Source organism: Antedon bifida, chromosome 4 (genome assembly GCF_963402885.1).
Source record: "Antedon bifida chromosome 4, ecAntBifi1.1, whole genome shotgun sequence".
NCBI lineage: Eukaryota > Metazoa > Echinodermata > Crinoidea > Comatulida > Antedonidae > Antedon > Antedon bifida.
Genome location: NC_136229.1, coordinates 30,871,219 through 30,890,017, shown reverse-complemented (window position 1 = coordinate 30,890,017; position 18,799 = coordinate 30,871,219). Strand labels below are relative to the sequence as shown.

General features: G+C 32.4%; 1 protein-coding gene across 1 annotated transcript; it reads right to left on the bottom strand.

The window, feature by feature from the left end:
* Positions 1-1,038: 1,038 nt before the first annotated feature.
* LOC144841577 (uncharacterized) lies at positions 1,039-4,307 on the bottom strand. The gene is made up of 4 exons (XM_078697992.1): positions 4,169-4,307; positions 2,339-2,552; positions 1,582-1,758; positions 1,039-1,174 (listed from the first exon to the last, which is right to left on the bottom strand). The coding sequence occupies exons 2-3, from the start codon at positions 2,544-2,546 to the stop codon at positions 1,592-1,594; spliced, it is 375 nt and encodes a 124-aa protein (XP_078554118.1). The 5' UTR covers positions 2,547-2,552; positions 4,169-4,307; the 3' UTR covers positions 1,039-1,174; positions 1,582-1,591.
* Positions 4,308-18,799: the final 14,492 nt, after the last annotated feature.

Below are 18,799 nucleotides of genomic sequence, written 5' to 3'. Positions count from 1 at the left end.
ATCACCTGTATGTAAACTGCGCGTGTATGTATATTTTATGAATTAACAACCACGGCAATCATTCTAGTACTCTATCATTTTAACATTAACAAAAACATGAGACAATTACTTGTTTATCTTCAACATAATTATTTTATTCTTGCGGAATGCTAAGAGATTCTTTGACAAAAGAGCATAAAGTCTAAAGTTTAATACAGATATTTAAAACACAATAAAGCAAAATCAAAGCCTTAACGTCTATCAATCGGTTATGACATGCTGGGTGTGCACTCACGTGATCAGAATTGAGGAATCTCAGGATTTGGTTGAAAATTCTCAAAAATGTCTAAAAAACGTAGGCCTAGATTGAACTTGAATTTTTACAATAACGTAGGCCTAGGTTTATATCGAGCCGGCCATGCCTGATTTGACAAAACGCGTTTGATTCGCTTTATTGGGAATCAAACTCAATAAAAAATTACTCGACCAAAATGAGTAAGCCGATGCTGGTTGGATTTAATGAAATGACAGCTAAATGAATTTCTATTTCTATTTTCAGATATTAATCTTACTGTACATAAGTTTAAACGTTAATTGCACATGCCCACATGGCCTTAACAACGCTTTAATCAAACAATAATTATTTAACTTATACAATCAAACATAATATAAGCACCCCCAATTTGCGTTATTATTGAATGTCTGTACCCTCTGCCCTCTACTTTTCCCTGTCCTCCCTTCCCGTCCCAAAGTGTTTAAAACAAAAGCACATTGTGGTAAATTGCAGGTGTATAACGTGGTTATTATATAATTTTTTTAGTACGATTAAAATAACATAGGCACTGGAATAATTTAAGATTTGTTTCTACAATTTTAAATACTCGTATACTTCTTATATAATAATTATATATTAAAACAGGCATAGTTTGTAAAAATGTTATCTCCGGGTCAAGAAACACAACCCATAACAATTACTTACGGTAGAATAGTACCTCTCTACACAAAATATATTATAATCTGTGCTTTTTGAAATGATTTTTCTTAAATAAATAAATAAATAAATAGATAAATTGTTGTTTGTGTTAAAATGGCAGAATAATTTCCACATTATCATTGTCACGTGTGCATTATAAAAGTCGTAAACTGCTATAATACTACTAATAAAACTTCAGCCATCCTCCAGTCACACAACAAACTGAAAAATAGAAAAATATTTGAAGTTGGTTAATAACTTGTGATATTAGTCATACACAGTGCGTATTGATATGAATAAATAACGGAGATAAAAATGGTCTTCTTTAATACACATTGGCAGTTAGCGGTCTTTTCTTTGCAAACCGCAAATTTAAACTGAAAAGTACGCACTGAATACATTTTTAAATTAATTTTTAGTTGTTGTACTCGGATTTTATAGTAAACATAATTTAAACCACTAAAGAGAAAGACGCTGAATTGATTGAATTGAATTTTAAAGAGAAAAATCACAGCCACGCCAATCATTTAATTTTCAAAGAAAAATTCACAAGAACATTTAGATAGCTTCACCTAAGTAGGCCTACGGCCCGTGGTCTTTGGTTTGAAGAAAAAGTACAATAAACACACCTTGAAGCATTCAGCGACCAACACCCTCCATTTTCAATCTTTGATTTGATACCACTTCTCTTGTGTTCTCTTCTTCCATTTCAAGTCGTAATAATTCTAATAGCCCTAATGTACCAACTGGTCTAGAATTACTTCCACGCTTCAGGGCCATGTGTTTTGGATTTACCTCTTCCACATCTATAATGTAATATCAACAACGGAATTTCCGTATTATTAATTTGTATTGTTAATCTTAAAACACAATTAACTCTCAACCTATCTAAACATTGTCAAATTAAAAGTAAACAATTGTAATATGAATAAAATGCTACAATTATGCACCGTCACGTCTAGACTCGGTTTGTGGACCAATTTGGACAGTTCTATTATTGTTTCACTTTCACAGTAAGAGTATGAGAATGTGATTTAAGAACATTTTAGTCAAATCTTTAAAAAGAAACATGTTGATTTAGGCCTATATTATTGTTAATTGGTTTGATTTCTGACACCCACGGAGTACTGAAAAAGGTTGATGAGCTAACAAACATGTTGTTATAGGCCCACGGGCTTAAACGTAACTGTTAGGGAACAATACTTTTTACAAAAATGGTATAAATTACTCTGTTCGTGGTATTATTTTGAATTTTTTCTATTTTCTATTTCTGAAATGACATGCATTCATATTTGAAAGGATAGGACAGGTTTCAGACAGAATAAAAAAAAAGCATGACGCTCTATAAAATAAGTCTAATAAATGACGTAATATAAAATGACTCACCGTTGTTTCTGTAAGCCTCTTGTAAATCTAACATATCTTTGTAGTAATTAATGAAATTGTAAATTTCGTCTAGATTTTCGGAATATTCTGGTGCATTTCGAGCAGTTCTAATTGGTTGATGAGGATAGGCTTCTAGCACAACTATACAAACAGCGAGTACACCTATCAGACAATACATCCACATTGTGGCTTGTGTCCTGCATGCCATTATAAACTAAAAGAAGAAGCAAAAAGAGATAATTGTAAGTTATACTCACCATATAATATAACTGATAATCTCTTTGAACGTTTATCTTTCTCACCCCATAAATTTGTGAAAACATTTTTTTTATCAAAGAAAGGTAATTTCTTCTACATTTAGACCTATCATACAATTAGAGTATTAAGAACCAACATTTATGTAGCCAAATACAAACAGAACAAAATGAATAAATAATTAATACTTGATTAACTTTTAAGTGCTCTTTTTTCGTGCAGTTGGACAGTATACGCTTTAGATATCACACATTTAATCTTCGACCTTTCTAATAATGCTACAGGTAATCGTTTTCTTCAATCCTCATATTTTTTATTGAAATGGCATTTATAATTGTATCGTAAACATTTATATAAATTAAACACGCTAGTAACATAGAGCTTTCGGTGATAGGCGAAGTACTGTATGCTTGAAACAATGATCTTGTTTTGAGATATCGATGTATGTAATGTGTGTTATGATTTAGTCATATTACTCATGTACAGTGTCATCATGCTAAAAAAGTTGTTTTTATACAATGTGTCACTTTGTTACAAAAGTTGTTTTATACAATGTGTCACTTTTCTGCAAAAGTTGTTTTATACAATTTTTCACTTTGCTATAAAAGTTGTTTTTATATAATGTGCCAAGTTATTAATGAGTCACCTTCCTACAAAAATAGTTTATATAATATCGTTTTTAAATAGATAAATCTACACTGCGCAGCCATAGTAAAATTAAATTAACAAAACTATAAAAAAGGGTATGCCAATTGAAATTTGAATTCCTATAATGCATTTATAAAATTGACTTTCCATTTGCAATACAGAATTGTACATATAAAAACAACATTATGAAAACTATTTAAAATTATCAAAATATAAAATTTGTACTACCAAAAAAAAATGGTTAAACATTATGGAAGTGTTCTTAAAATACACTGTGGTGGTATCTGGTCCAATTTTCTAAACCACATTCGTTCCAAAATATGTATACCTCCCAAAATACAAAAAAATGTTCCAAATAATTGTTTTGCAAAATGATAAATTGCTCCTCTATACCCACCTAATGCTGAGTGAAACATGTTATAATGCTGTAAAATTTAGGAAACATATCATCACATATGATATTATGATATACTATTTGTTTTAACATGATAACAGACATGTTTTATCCTGACGTGAACATGTATGCCCTAAGATGGGGTAAGGATTGTTTGGGCCTACATCGACAAATAAGTGAATGTTCGCGGTACACGAAATCACGAAAATAACTTTATAAGTGTTGGAAATATTTGTACAACAGCAATTCGTTTTAGTTGTTGAAAATGTGAATTATCTTTAGAAAAGAAAATCTTTAGAAAAAAAGCATAAAACATGTAAATTAGTTATTCATTATGTTGGATATAATTGCTTTATCAAACTTGTTATTATGGAAGTATTAAAGAAAGGATAATTAAAACTTAGTAGCTACTGCATATTGTCTTAACGAAGTGCGATTGTTATCTGAAACACCATCAACACTAACCTTGAAAACCGATGCTATATTAAAAACGTTTATGATATAAATAAAATATAAATAAATAAAATACTTACAATTATGAAACTTTAATAAATATCACTAGAAGAGTAGAGTGTTGTTTGCTAACAGTTAGGTATTATTCCTCCACTATCGCTTTTATGAATGATCGGAATAACATCAGCAAGCTCTTATTTATACAATCTGTGGTACTTTCTTTAAGACGTAATTTTGCTAATAAATCAAATCTCACGTGCTGTAGCCCACGCGGTCCATTTCGTAAGACGTGCGTTTGCGCATTCAGACAGTGCGCCCTCTAGGTATAGATAGTGATAAATAATTGTCCAATCAGAAAGAATTATGAGGTAATAAACGTTAAGGAAGTATTACATCATAGTGCTAGCTATTAAACCGCAATACATGATACTGGCATTAGCTTCGTGTATTTTCAAAATCGAAATATCAGTTTTCAACGCTCACATAACATAAATCAACGAATCAATTAGGAATTAAATCCAGGAAAAATGTCAACGGGAGTTGCACATTTTGAGAATGCTCCTTAACATTAAATCCAGTGGGGAGGTGTAACTAAACTATAATGTAGTTGTCGTTTGTTATACAATACATTTTATCTAGACGGCTTGCAGTTTGAAGAGTTGCACGTAAATGTATAATGAACTATGTACTGTGAGAAGTTAGGTGTATAACGATATTGAGATTTATTGCTACCCGAGCACGTGTGGCGTGTGTAACAATACATGATTTCCCTATAGATGTGTATATCATGATTAAGAATATAATAGTATTAATACTGCATGTCAATAATAATGCTTACTTGTGAACTACAGCACTGTCCAAAATCAACACAAAATGAAATATTCAACACAAGCCTATAAAAACATGTAATTGAGCTTCAGGGAAATCTAAAATTATACATGTTTGAACATTTTTTTAATAACAATATCGTTACTATAAAGCTTCTAACTGTCTAGACTAGTTCTTTTTATTGTAAATGAAAACACTTGTTAAATGTTATTACAACATTGTGACGTTCTCTTTCTTATACAATAATGTATCACGTTCTTGTAGAAATGTTCCGGGATGTTAATCCGGAAAAATTGTAGTGACGTAATAAAAGTCATTAATAAAGCAGTTTTTGGACAAGCTACTCTCTGAAAAACGTGTAATAATGCATAATTTGAAATACACAGACTGCTTACAAATACGACTGTGAGGTATATCCGTGTTACGTACTCATTAAGGACATGGGACATTCCCTCGGACGTCCTAAATGAAGCCGAAGATTTGAACGTTTATTGCCTCCCGTATAAAGTCAAACGTGATAGGCCTACACAAAAATGGTACCGTTGCACTCGAACACCAACATGGCAATAAGTATTCCAGGAGACGATTAACTTTTTACTAATAATTAATATACTCATTGATACTATTTTCACGTTTTCTATTACATTTCGTACGCCACAGTAGCCTAAATGTTACGTGATTGGAATTGTATAAAACAGCCCAGCAATTATTGAACATTAAAGGATAAGTACCCGGACTTCTGCCTGTAATACAAAAATAGGATGTCTGAACATGAAGAAGCAGGAATGAGTGTGGACATGTAACTTTGCATAAATGCGTTCATTCGACTTTACATTACGTGTTTAATCAACTTCAGACTTGGGCATGATCTTCAACGTAATTTCCGAATAAGACATTTTAACAGTCTGTATGCGTTGTTCCACATAGCGTTCAACTTATAAGCTAAATAGTCTGTGACGTGACGGTGGTGTGTCGGAGACATGAGACAACAACAGAGACGTAACCGGACTGGAAAAATTTACTATGGACGAATTTTAAAACGAGCTGAAGAAACGGGTCTACCCCAAAGCCGTGTATGAGTTTGGACCGCAGTACCTCTGTTTACGAATATACACGAGGGGATCTGAAAACAGACCGTACGTTGTTTTGCTATCAAAACACAAATTCTCAGCTATATAATAAGCCTAATTGAAAACAATAAACAATATTTAATAGGCAGATAACATGTTCCCCATAATGTTTTATGATTTAAAAAGAGTCTATAGCTAAAACGTCGACCGCGTTCGCCTGGTTTAATCAGCTAAAAACGTAATTACGTGCATTAGTATTGAACTAATTCGCTGAAGAAGTTAACAATAACGAATCACATACTGAATTTATTATCTATATTGGTTGATGAGCTTGTTCCATATCCATTTTTAAAAAAGAGTTAAAACAGAGCAAAAACACTTCACTTTTTCAACACACGTTCAACAGCCAGCCATGACAAACCTATAATTTCAAATCTGAAGTAAGTAGTTTCGACTATAGGAGAAATACCGTTACTGTGACATCACCATGATTTGACCTTATATAAGGCCTAAGAAAGCATGAATGAACAGTCTTAAATAAAATATTTTTAAAAGTAAAATTTATGCATTTTTTATAATTGTTATGGTTTTTAAGAAACGCATTTATTTTGGATTGTCTAATGACTTATTATTGAAACCGATTGATACGATTAATTGCCTATATTCACGTAGGGTAAGGGAAACATGGTCACTTGATTATAGACAGTAATTCATGGAGAAATAACTTATTTCTCCATGAGTAATTTATACATTATGATTACAAATAGGCTAAAAATCCACCTACACAATGTCAATATGCTTTAAACATCATCTTTTCCTTCAGGCTTTATTGATATTTTTATGTCTATTAATTCTATGTCTAATGGTATATTTATAGAATATGTTTTTAGTTTATTGTAAAGACCGTTATTTGCGGCCCACTGTGTACAGTACATTTTCACGATACTACAATGTCAATGTTCGACCTTTTATTTTCGCGATTTGATTGTTTTGATGAAATATGAATTTCTTGAGTTCTATAAAGTATACCATAACTAACAGATAATAAATTACACTAGTAACTGTTTTAATTTAATAAGTATTAGTAAACGTATGGAAGACAAAAGAGGTAAATAATAAGATTCTATGAGTTCGAATCTGGCCTATATTGTCATTTAACATTATACAAAATTAACTTTTTTTTCTGATTTCTTTGTATTCAAGACAGGACCACAATGCAAAACAGTTCTTCTTTTACCTGATTGTGTAATCTTGTATAAAGATGTTGTTAAATAAATACATTAATTAATATTAAGACTTATATAGCGCACATGTCTATAAGCTCAATCAGCGCCACTTCGCGTACTGTCATAATCATAGAAAATACCATACATTTAGGGCACAAATCATATGCAGACCGTGCATTTTAGTAGGACTATATAATAACCATGGCAATAAACAAGTTACTAATATACAACATTTAGCTTATAACACCGTTGATTTTAGTTAGATAATATACTGTAGTACTGTATTCATAACAGGTACTAATTATAATTAAGAGTCCTCTTGGCCAGTGTTTTATTTAGTTGGCGCCGCGTTAGTTACTCGCGAGTGGCGTGTGTTGTATGTGATCACGTTTTGCGCGCGACGCTCGTTTGCAATGGCGCCCACTTGATATTTTCCGACACATAATGTATACAAAGTTACAAAATTGTGAAGGAATCGTGAAATGTTTTTAGAATTGTTCTACCGCGTTGAAACGTCGGTTAAACCTTTTATTTCCAAATTATCAAAAAAAAAAAAAGAGAGAACGCGATTATTAATGTTGGGGGAATTTATCTGAGATGAAATAAGGGAATAAATTGCGCTACTCTTTCTACCACTATAGTTTTTCCTAATGTTCTCTTCCGATTCTTACCGTAAAGGTTTGAGAGGTCACTCCAGGAAGATACAAGAACATATTTCATTAAAAAAAAATCTTTAATTGCAACACGATTAGATTTAGGAGTGACAGTGATTATTAAAATTAATTCTGTAACAACTCATGGGGATAAATTATTATATTGACTGCAGCTATCTGGTTCATAAGATTACCGCACAGTACGTATAAAATCGTAAAAATGTGTTATTAGACCTAAAGCGCCAACCCTGGATATTTCATCGTTGTTGTTCTTCTCTAACCGCATCTATTAATATCGCTGTGATCTCGATTCTAATCTGTTTTAAAGTTATAGTGAAATTTTAATTAGCGACTGACCTTCTATAATGAATCTACGATGACAATTATTTTGTAAAACCTGCGACAGGTCAATAGCATATGTTATGTCATTGTTTCTAAATGTTTCTAGATTCCCTGCTTCTCTGGTAAAAAAAATCACAAGTAACCGTTTAAGGTGATTTGTACATTTTTTCTTTTTGGATCATCCAAAATAAAAAATTATTTGAATACTATACAGAGATCCAGATGAACCTTTATACTAGTGATTTGTTCATATTATATGCGTTGTGGGTTAAATTTAAAACTTAAAATTTGAAGGCCAAGCTGACAAAGGGGCCCTCAGATGTTACTACTACTGTACATCCCTTACTCACTGTCCGAAAGATGTAGGCCTACTGTATTAGGTTCTTTAAAATGAGCATTTTGTGTACACTGGACTGTTTAATCATGGACCTATAAATTTAATTTATAGGTCCATAGTTTAATTTAATTGATAAGACTCCTTCTACCATCAGAACCATGGAACGAGTGCGCCTGGTACCCAAATTCTTGTTCACATGAAATATATTAGTCATTTTTAATAACTGTGGTAGACATGCAATTTCTTGATTAACCACTGGGTGTGAAACTATGATAAAACCACACGTTTCACCCATCATCACTCTAATACATAATAGTACTTATACGTAATATGCAACTCGAAATAGGTTGAAGATTACCACCTAAGATACAATTTACGTCTTATGTTGCTCAGTTTCGATTTCTCTGTATCATTATTGATCAATTTATACTTAATGCGCAGTAGTTAATAATATTAACGGCATTAATGGGTGTACGGAAGTGATAATGGGGTTAGTATACGTACTTCAGTGATAAATCATGTTATAGAGAACGTCTTTATTTTGTAGAGTAAGATCAGCAAATAAGATCGTATGCACCGTAGTGTATATAATGTTCATATTGTACATGACACTACACTGACCTCGACATTTCAAAATATCAGTATTATCGTCATTCAATAATTATAGCTGTAATAATATTGCAATTTCAGTTTTTAACCGATTTTATTGGTTAAAAAAGCATAGAATTTACAAGATAACAGCAAGTGGAGAATGAACGTGGGTAGAACACCATGTTCGCTTTTGGAATTTTTTTTAAACAAACCTTTTCTTATTATAGATGTCGAAGTATAAACATAACACACTACTATAGTCCATTTAAATGTTTTGGTTTACGTCGCAATTGTCAACATTTCTTCGATTTATCCTATGAATTTCTGTTTCATGCTTGTTCTTTTTACGAAGTAACGATGATTGTGGGAGGTTGGTGGTTCGAATTTTTCATTCATAGAGAACTGAACAAGATTAATAGTTCCAAACATTGTGTATATAGTTATGCTAAACCTAATTTGAATACAAGTAATTGAATTGGATTTGTAGTTAGCGTTGTGGGTTTTTCTTAGAGGCTTACAGGTGTCAAAATATATCTGCTTACTTCATTGATTGCAATTAGGTGGGATAAAAGGGATCTATAAGGAATACCCACAAAGATCAAAAGATTAAATAACCTTTTAAAATCAAAGGACGAAGCATGGACGGATCATCGGTGATGAAGAGTGACTTCTAATGAATACAGAAATACCATTATTTGAATCACATGACCCATCTATTACATAAATCATAAAGAAGAATTGTACAAGTTTTAATATATTCTATTAAAATCTTCTGAGTTCAATATTTGTGATTGTACTGTAATATTTCAAGAACTTGACGAAAGTTTTACACAAGACTGTATTGTAAATGCGTTTGAATGGATGACATTTTTAATATGTATCATTATCATTTTGCCATTGTCATTGTTGCTTTTAAAAAAACTCATTTTTTACGTTTGAAATATTTCGATTGCACGCCAAGCAGCAAGTGTGTTATAATAACTTCCGCGGATTAACATGACATGACAATTTGGGTTACTAGAATATTACATTGTTCTATTGCCGTGTAATAATGACTATTAAATAGAACTTGTACCGTGTAATAGAACTAAATACTGATCGGCACGTGACACGAATTAACCAATCAAATGATAAGAGTACATCAAATTAAATTAGTGAACATTGTGTATGAGATTGCGATCTAGTTTGCTTTACTTGTTAACATTACTTCAGGCAATGGTATTAATCATGTTTTCTCTATCGTTAAATCTGAGCAGAATTATTTTCGGCGTAGTTATTGTTGAAATGTATAATATACTAATTTAAAATTATCTTGTTAGAAATTTCTCCTATAAATTAAATAAATCAATTCTTCGTTCTGTTACCTGGATTCAAATTATATTAATCAAATTCTGTAATACTACTTTGTCGCATTTTATGCACATGCGCACAGGTCCGAAACAAATTGCGCCATTTTCCTCAGTAGCAAGAATCAGATGTATTCATACGGTGTTTTAATTAGATAAATCAGGGAAGAGTGGAATTTACTCTTCCTTGGATAAATTGTGTAGTTTAGAAGGCCTATTATTAAAAGGTTGCAGCATCTCTCACTAACATACCATGGACAATAAAAATATATCAATTAATAAAATAGTAGTAGGCCTATAAACGATTCCTCTCTAAATAGGTGAGTTTTGGGCCATTGACTTTATACAAACATGTTATCACTTTGGGGTCCTGCGTATTTGGCCTATCGAGTCACCATCATAATATGAGTCTTAGTCTCATATAACTTGTTGTACTTACAACGTACTATTTCCAATTAACTTCATGTAATTACGGTAACAATCTTACTTTTTTATTATCAACATAAATGTCTCTAAAGATTTCTAAAGGTATACAATTTCTTTTCCCGAACTATGATATCGCATTGTCTCAAATTTAAATTTATTTCTTAATCTGTACATTCGTCGGCTCGATACAACAATGTATTGTTGGCTAAACAATACAATTAATAACTATAAAACTCTTATGGTTTCCATAAACCACCATTTTATTAGGCCTAAAGAAATATTGGATGCTGTAATTCTAAGAAAGAGCTTATTATAAAAAGATATGTATTGATGATAAACTTACCTGGCCTGATCGTTAATATATATTCGTTATAACTATATTTCGATTCTTTTTTTTTTAACTGTATCTCTCATTCTTGTTCAAATACATTGAATATGCAGCATTGTTTGTTAAATCGTTTGATTAAGAAGTTGTACAACTTTCTAAACTTCAAAATTGTGGAGCGAGAATTATACAGAACACTTAGTGAGGATAGCACCTTATGAATAACATGTGACCTAAATTGTTACTCTATTCAACTTTGTTGTCCATGGATTACAAATTAATTAACCTAGCCTTTACATTTGTGGTAATGTAGGTTAAAAAGGGTTGAAAGTAGACAGATTTTTTGAGATAATAACTCCATTCTGTAGGAGATAATCACAGAATAAAAACCAACAAATACTAGACATTCGTCCAAATAATGACGCGTACCTTTTTTCCATTGGCAATGTCATTATTATATTGATGTATTAAATCTAACTGTTTTTTCTAGTTTAAGTATATATACAAATACAGGCCTATGAATGTAAACATTTACATGTGTATTGAAGATTCTTTTGACTATTCTGTTGATGAAGCCAGCCTACTGTTTCTCACTATGACCTGAAAGCATATGCATTTTGATTTTGATTTGTACCTGTCTTTCAACTATTGCAAACTTATTTATTACCAATGTAGTCTTGTTTTTTTCTAAATGGTAGATTTAATCTCCAGATTTATCGTTTTAATGATTGTGTGGTTTATTTACACAATGAAACAGCTTTTGATAGAACAGACAATTTAGCGTTACAAATCTTTTTAAATACATAATCATATTTAAAGATTTTATCATTTTTCGACCCATAAAACACCGTAATCAATAACCAATTTACTGTTTTTCTCATAGTGTAATTCATGCTTCATTAAAACAAAGATGAGGGTTGAACACGATAGGTGTTCACTGACGTCACAATCGCGCGTGCCATACAATTCACTATAATTAGGGCGTATTTATAAATGTCCTGTATGTGTTGTGTAGTACAGTTTAGGAAATTATTTTTTTTATTTTTATATTTATAGAAATAGTTAACTGAAAAGATAATCAAGTTGTGTCCCATCATTAGTTTGTAATTAGCTAATTTTCATAATCGACTACTGAAAATGTGTTTTAAATACCGTACACGCCCACGCGCAGGCGCATACTAGATGTGCAGCTGTGTTGTATAATGGATTATTGGTGTGAATTTTCTTGATTTACCACAATGGTTTTATGCGGCAATGACTTACAGTGGCAATTCAATGGAATTGCCTTTCACAGTTCAACTTGGTTAGAATATAATTTGAATAAGATCGTTTGAATCTGTTACACAGGATATCAAAGTACCCTAATTTGTTCAGTATAAACAAATGTCAATCGAGGGTTTGCGGCAACTTTGTTAACAGTCTCTTACAGATTGTTCCTGTTTACCGTACAGTTTCATTTTAGAATGTCTATGCTTTTAACTTTTTTCAACTAAAACATTAAACGTATCCCTCGAATAAGCACCTCCCTCAAATGAACTCCGCCTCACCACCTCCGCCCTATAAGGGCCCTATCAAACAATAAACACTATACTTTAAAATGTTATTGATCATCTAACACACTGTGAAACAGAGTAGGTTTAATTTTACACCGCCTTACAATGGCCCTACCAAACATTAAACACTATACTTTAAAATGTTATTGATCATCTAACACACTGTGAAACAGAGTAGGTTTAGTTTTACGAATATCAAGAATTTCAATAATGGTAACCGACCGAAAACGTCAAAAACCAGAACGTCCTTCTAAAACCTTTTTAGTCGAGTCATTATCATTCCGAGAAACATCGTCTACACTTCCTAGAGGGGGAGCGGGTGAAGCAAGCTCACCCTCTAGTAATAATAATTGTTTACATTACACAAATGCCTGCAAATGATGGAATTTGTTTTTAGGCCTAAATCATACTAGGAAACGAAGAGTATTTTTGGCGAAATACCGTATCGTTGAACTAAAGTTTCCAGTCCAATAGACGTCTGATTGTGGACGTCTGGGTTAAAAAAATAATATTTCGCACAAAAAAAAAAATTTCAAAATCTATATCCGAATGGTTGGTTATATACGGGCAATAAAAGGTGTCCCATGTAAAACGGCACAAGTGTTGGTCATACGGGTTAAGATGAGATGAGTAACAAATATCTGGTTAATGTTGTTATGATATAGTCTATAGATGTTGATTCGAATGTTTTTTTAGTTTAAATTGTCTCGAAACCTTATTTTCTTGGCGATTTTTAATTAAATGCCAATCGCCAATATGTCCGTAACAAATTGCAACATTATAATTAAATTCGCGGAATAGCGTTTACGTTAACAACGAAAATAGAGCCATGAAAACATGCCTCTAAAACATGTTTACATGGAAAGCATAACATCCTATTTTATGAGCTGGTTATCGAATAATCTACTTCATGTCACACTACTCGATACATGGTCGTAGTGGTGATAATACTAAATATGCCTACACATGATACACATTCTCTTACACAACGTGTCAGCGTACACTGTAGGCCTATATTATTGTATGAAGTACATCAATTGGATGTTTTAAAAATTATCTTAGGCCAATAGATTTGGTTTAAAAGTATCTAGAACATACCTTGTTTCCTTCGGTTTCTGAAAATTCTAAAATGTTCAAATCACACTAGGCACAATAGGTCAGCAGTATATTCTATTATATCTATTCTTATTCTGCCTTGTTGTATATCTGCCACGCTCTATTTACCCTTTTTTATGAGAGTGTTAAAAGTCATACGCTTTCTGATGGTCCTTTGTAATGTCAGCAGATTTCACAAAACCATCGTAAAATGCACTCTTACATGTCATGCATTTAGAGAAGCTAATGACAAATTTAATTGACCATTCAGATTGCAAGATTCTTCTCGATCAAACAGACTGCCGCGTATGATGAGTCACATACCTGTCAGTCAGTCCAAATAACGGAACTTCCCCACCGGCTCCACGTGTTACCAAGAAATTTCTTTTACATAGTTCCAAGCTGCAATGTCTGAAATAGTAGACATTTCAAAAGTCAGATTTGTTCGGAAGGCGGGGTATATTTTAAAGGGTTCGTCTGTCTGTAAGTACTAGCTAAGCTTCGTGTCCAACGAGGGATCTTATACATGTCTTTATTACGAATTCTTTAACTTCAACTTAATATGTGTACTGTTTTTTTAATAATAAAGTTTTGTAAATAAAAAAACTAGGCCTACAGCAAAATGTTGTTGACCTTTTATTTTAAAGTTTAGTAAACAAGGTACGGTATTACTGACGAATCTATTAATGGTTTATCGTTAATGAACCCAGGTAGTTAAATCTTTTAGATATTATTATTTTCTTCTATCTACTATATATAATATATAATTATATTTTGTAACCCTTAGGCACTTAAAGCTTTCTCCGGGATTAAAGGCGAATCAACTGTAAGTATAGGGAACTCTCTCTTCGTCGAAATCAATACTGAATTATGATATTTTCCGGTTCAACTCATCAGCTAACGTCACCAAGTTACTGAACAAAACAACAAAGTAGATTAGGTATGAAATCTACAAGCTTAACTTAAGCTGATATTTACTTAAAGCTACTTTCACTCGTACTACAGCTGTCATTTTGTTTGCAATACCCATGCGAACATTGGGTAACCAACCATTGGTGTCAACTCCACTTATTGTCATCATTATTATAACCATCAAACATTATTATTATGTATCACTATGACTTCAACATAGCGATCACCTTAATTAGTATTACCAATCACTTTGACAATCCATCAAAATAATATCAACATCACGAAGATCATCATCATCATCGCTATCCACGCCCACCACAATTATCATCCTTGTCATCACTATCAACACCAAATACCATCACTATCATCAACACCAAATACCATCACTATCAACACTACAGTCATTATCAACCTCGTCATCATCACTATCAATACCACCACCATTATCTTCATCGTCATCATCACTATCAATACCACCACCATTATCTTCATCGTCATCATCACTATCAATACCACCACCATTATCTTCATCGTCATCATCACTATCAATACCACCACCATTATCTTCATCGTCATCATCACTATCAATACCACCACCATTATCTTCATCGTCATCATCACTATCAACACCACCACCAAATATCTTCATCGTCATCATCACTATCAACACCACCACCAAATATCTTCATCGTCATCATCACTATCAACACCACCACCATTATCTTCATCGTCATCATCACTATCAACACCACCACCAAATATCTTCATCGTCATCATCACTATCAACACCACCACCATTATCTTCATCGTCATCATCACTATCAACACCACCACCAAATATCTTCATCGTCATCATCACTATCAACACCACCACCTTTATAAATCACTAACATGTTATCGTAAATACCAATACCACATTGTATCTGTATCTGTACAAATCTATGATCAGACCTATATTGGAATATGGTGGTAGTTCATGGACACCTCTGTATCAGAAAGATTACAATCGTTTAGAAAAAGTCCAACAGAGATCCACAAGGTTAGTGTCTGAATTGAGGAGTAAGCCATATGCAGAGAGATTGAAGTTATTGGATTTGCCTACCTTAGCCTTTAGAAAGAAACGAATGGATTTAATTCAAACTTTTAAAATCTTTCATAAATTTGATAATATCGAGGCAGGAAAATTATTTCAAAGATCTAAATACCAGCAAACCAGGGGGAATGTTTTTAAGATATCGAAATCCAAATATAATAAAAACATTAGAAAAAGAGTATATGCAGTTAATTGAAATAAACTCCTAAGAAAAATTAACCTGCATTTTTTAAAAGTATTCAGCATGAAGGATAATCACATCTGTTTGTTATCGGTTTTAATCTTTGTCCGCATTGCTAAGATAGGTGTGCTTTCCTAAAATCAAATAAACATAATACAGAGATGACTTCTCTAACAAGAAACGACACAATCAGATTCAAAACGTATAGTGAATTTTTCCATTCTTTTTTCAAAACATAATCCAGAAATCATCGATTGACTACTACTGTCTATTCTCAGATTTCCTAGTAAAACAGGTTGTTCTACTACTTTGCATAGTTCTATTCTGCTAAAATAATCTGTTTATCAATTACAAAGTGTCAACGGACCTTAACTTGTGAAAGGACTATCATGGAATCTAAACACAGACCATAACAAGCATCCGCCTTTTACGTTTTCTAGAACGTTGACAATAAATAACTTTAACTAAATTGGATTGATTGATCAACTTTTGGATTTTTGCAACACAGAGATCAGTACACAATTCAAACCATACTATAGTAGTAATGGAACACTCTGGAGAGTTAAGGATATCATGCAACCTGTAACATAACTACAATGGATCCTTGGTAATAGAGTTGGCTTCTCGAAACTACCACCAGAGCTCTCAAATCTACACCGGAGCCCTTGAATCTACTTCTTTTCAGAAGGTTACTCGATCCGGTCCTGGTATAATTAAATGAATCCCATGAGCAACTTCTTTTTACTTTATAGTGAGAAAGAGATTATTTAGAGGGTTAGGTGTAGTTATATTTAGGAAGTAGTTCGGCTATCTTTCACGTAAGGGGTCCCCAACTTATGTTTAAATATTGTTGCTAAGGGAATTATTGTTCAGACATGTATTATCATCGTCTGTCTGACCGATAGTTTCCACATAACACTGCTTTTACCGTTCAACCAAAATAAACATTGGGTCCGGTAATTATAATCGATTTTCTGCTGCTAATGGTGATCGAGTGTATTTAGGCTTCAGATTTAAATTTAAAAGTTAATTTTTGGTTAGATAATTGAATGTCATTGTTTGCCGTTTAGGAGTTCAGCTTATCACGTGTTTGGCTAGACTTGGTTCCTTGAGATCTCACAAGAGCAAGTCATCCTACATTCATTTTATGAATGTTTTTAAAGTTCACATTCACGGCTTTAATATTTCTTTAACCAACATTAACACTGTCACCATGATTCAACTTATGACGAAAATAAATAAGAAATATGTAAAAATTAAAAAAACAAAATATGATCACCATCATCATCGTCATAATCAAAATAATAATAATACATATAAATATTTATATGGATTTAATCATTCCTAAACATTTTAGTAGACTAGGTGTCTCAGAAAACCATTATAAGATTATAAATTATACTCTAATTTCATGATAGATTTGATTTTTTTTCTTTGCCTTGACTTTTTTATTTCACAGGCCTATGGTGAAATAATGGAAAACAAAAAACAAAATTCAACTACAGAATCATGAAATATACGATATTCTATTGTCAAAGTCAGACATTATTAAAAGTACTAAATGCAAATAGACTGCCAATAGAATGTTGAGATTTACCTACATATACAGTAGCTGCAGAATCGAATGGATAGACACATTGTATCAATAACTTGCAGTACGGGGCGCCGTCCGATGCACAAGTGGGGGAAAACAGTATCTTTGCAAACCATGTTTTCATTCGATATATAGATAAACCACAGTTTCTGTAAAAATCATAGTTTCCTCTTTTCAACTATAGATTGTCTCTTATAAATCATGGCCAAGTTATTCTTGGTACTTTGGTGAGGATGATCTACATTTCCACAATGGGAAGGACCAATGCCACAATAACCGGAAGAGGAAAAATTGCGGTTACATTAAAAATAACTAATAATGGCTTATTTTATTACTATTATATAAACGTTAAGGAAGTTATAGAGTTAGGTTGATACAATGTGAAAGAGATAGTACATTATGATTGGCAATAAACTGTAGGCCTCCCACTTGTTTCCGCCGGAACAATATCCTTAGATCGGCCGGATTAATTGTGCGGTACCAGTACCATGAACATACAAAACTTGAATAGCGGAAATTGTTCAAATAATCTAGGATACTAGATGTTTGAAAATGTAGATTGTATTAGTTCTATGGAGATGTAGTTTCCCATATTGGGATACAGACATTTACGTTATGTCATTTGTATCAGTGTACAGTACACGGTGGGTTAATACAGCCATCCTTGGCTAATCTATCGTTACAATCTATTAGGCCTAATTATTACTGCACAGTATTGTCATATTGTTCTTTTTTATTGAAAAAGTGTACAACATGACATATGATAACAATAACGAATAACAGTGAAGACATTTTCTTTTGGCTTCTATTAGTATATTGATATGATGGTTCATTGAGTGTAAACCAGTATAATTTTTATTTTACCAATCGGCGTCATAACGCATAGCAACTAAAGAAGTCAAGCCGACAGCTAGACGAAACTGTCTTGAAACGTAAGGTGTAATAAAAGTCATACTGGTTTACACTCAATGAACCATCATATCAATAACTAATAACAATTTAAAATAAACTTAAACAATGTTCACACTGAACTAAAGTAGTCGTACAGGCATAAAGTATAGCTGTGGCACTTTACATTCATATTTAGGAGTAATGACTTTCTGAAGGTCCCAAATGATCAGCAAATGCTGGATGGATCA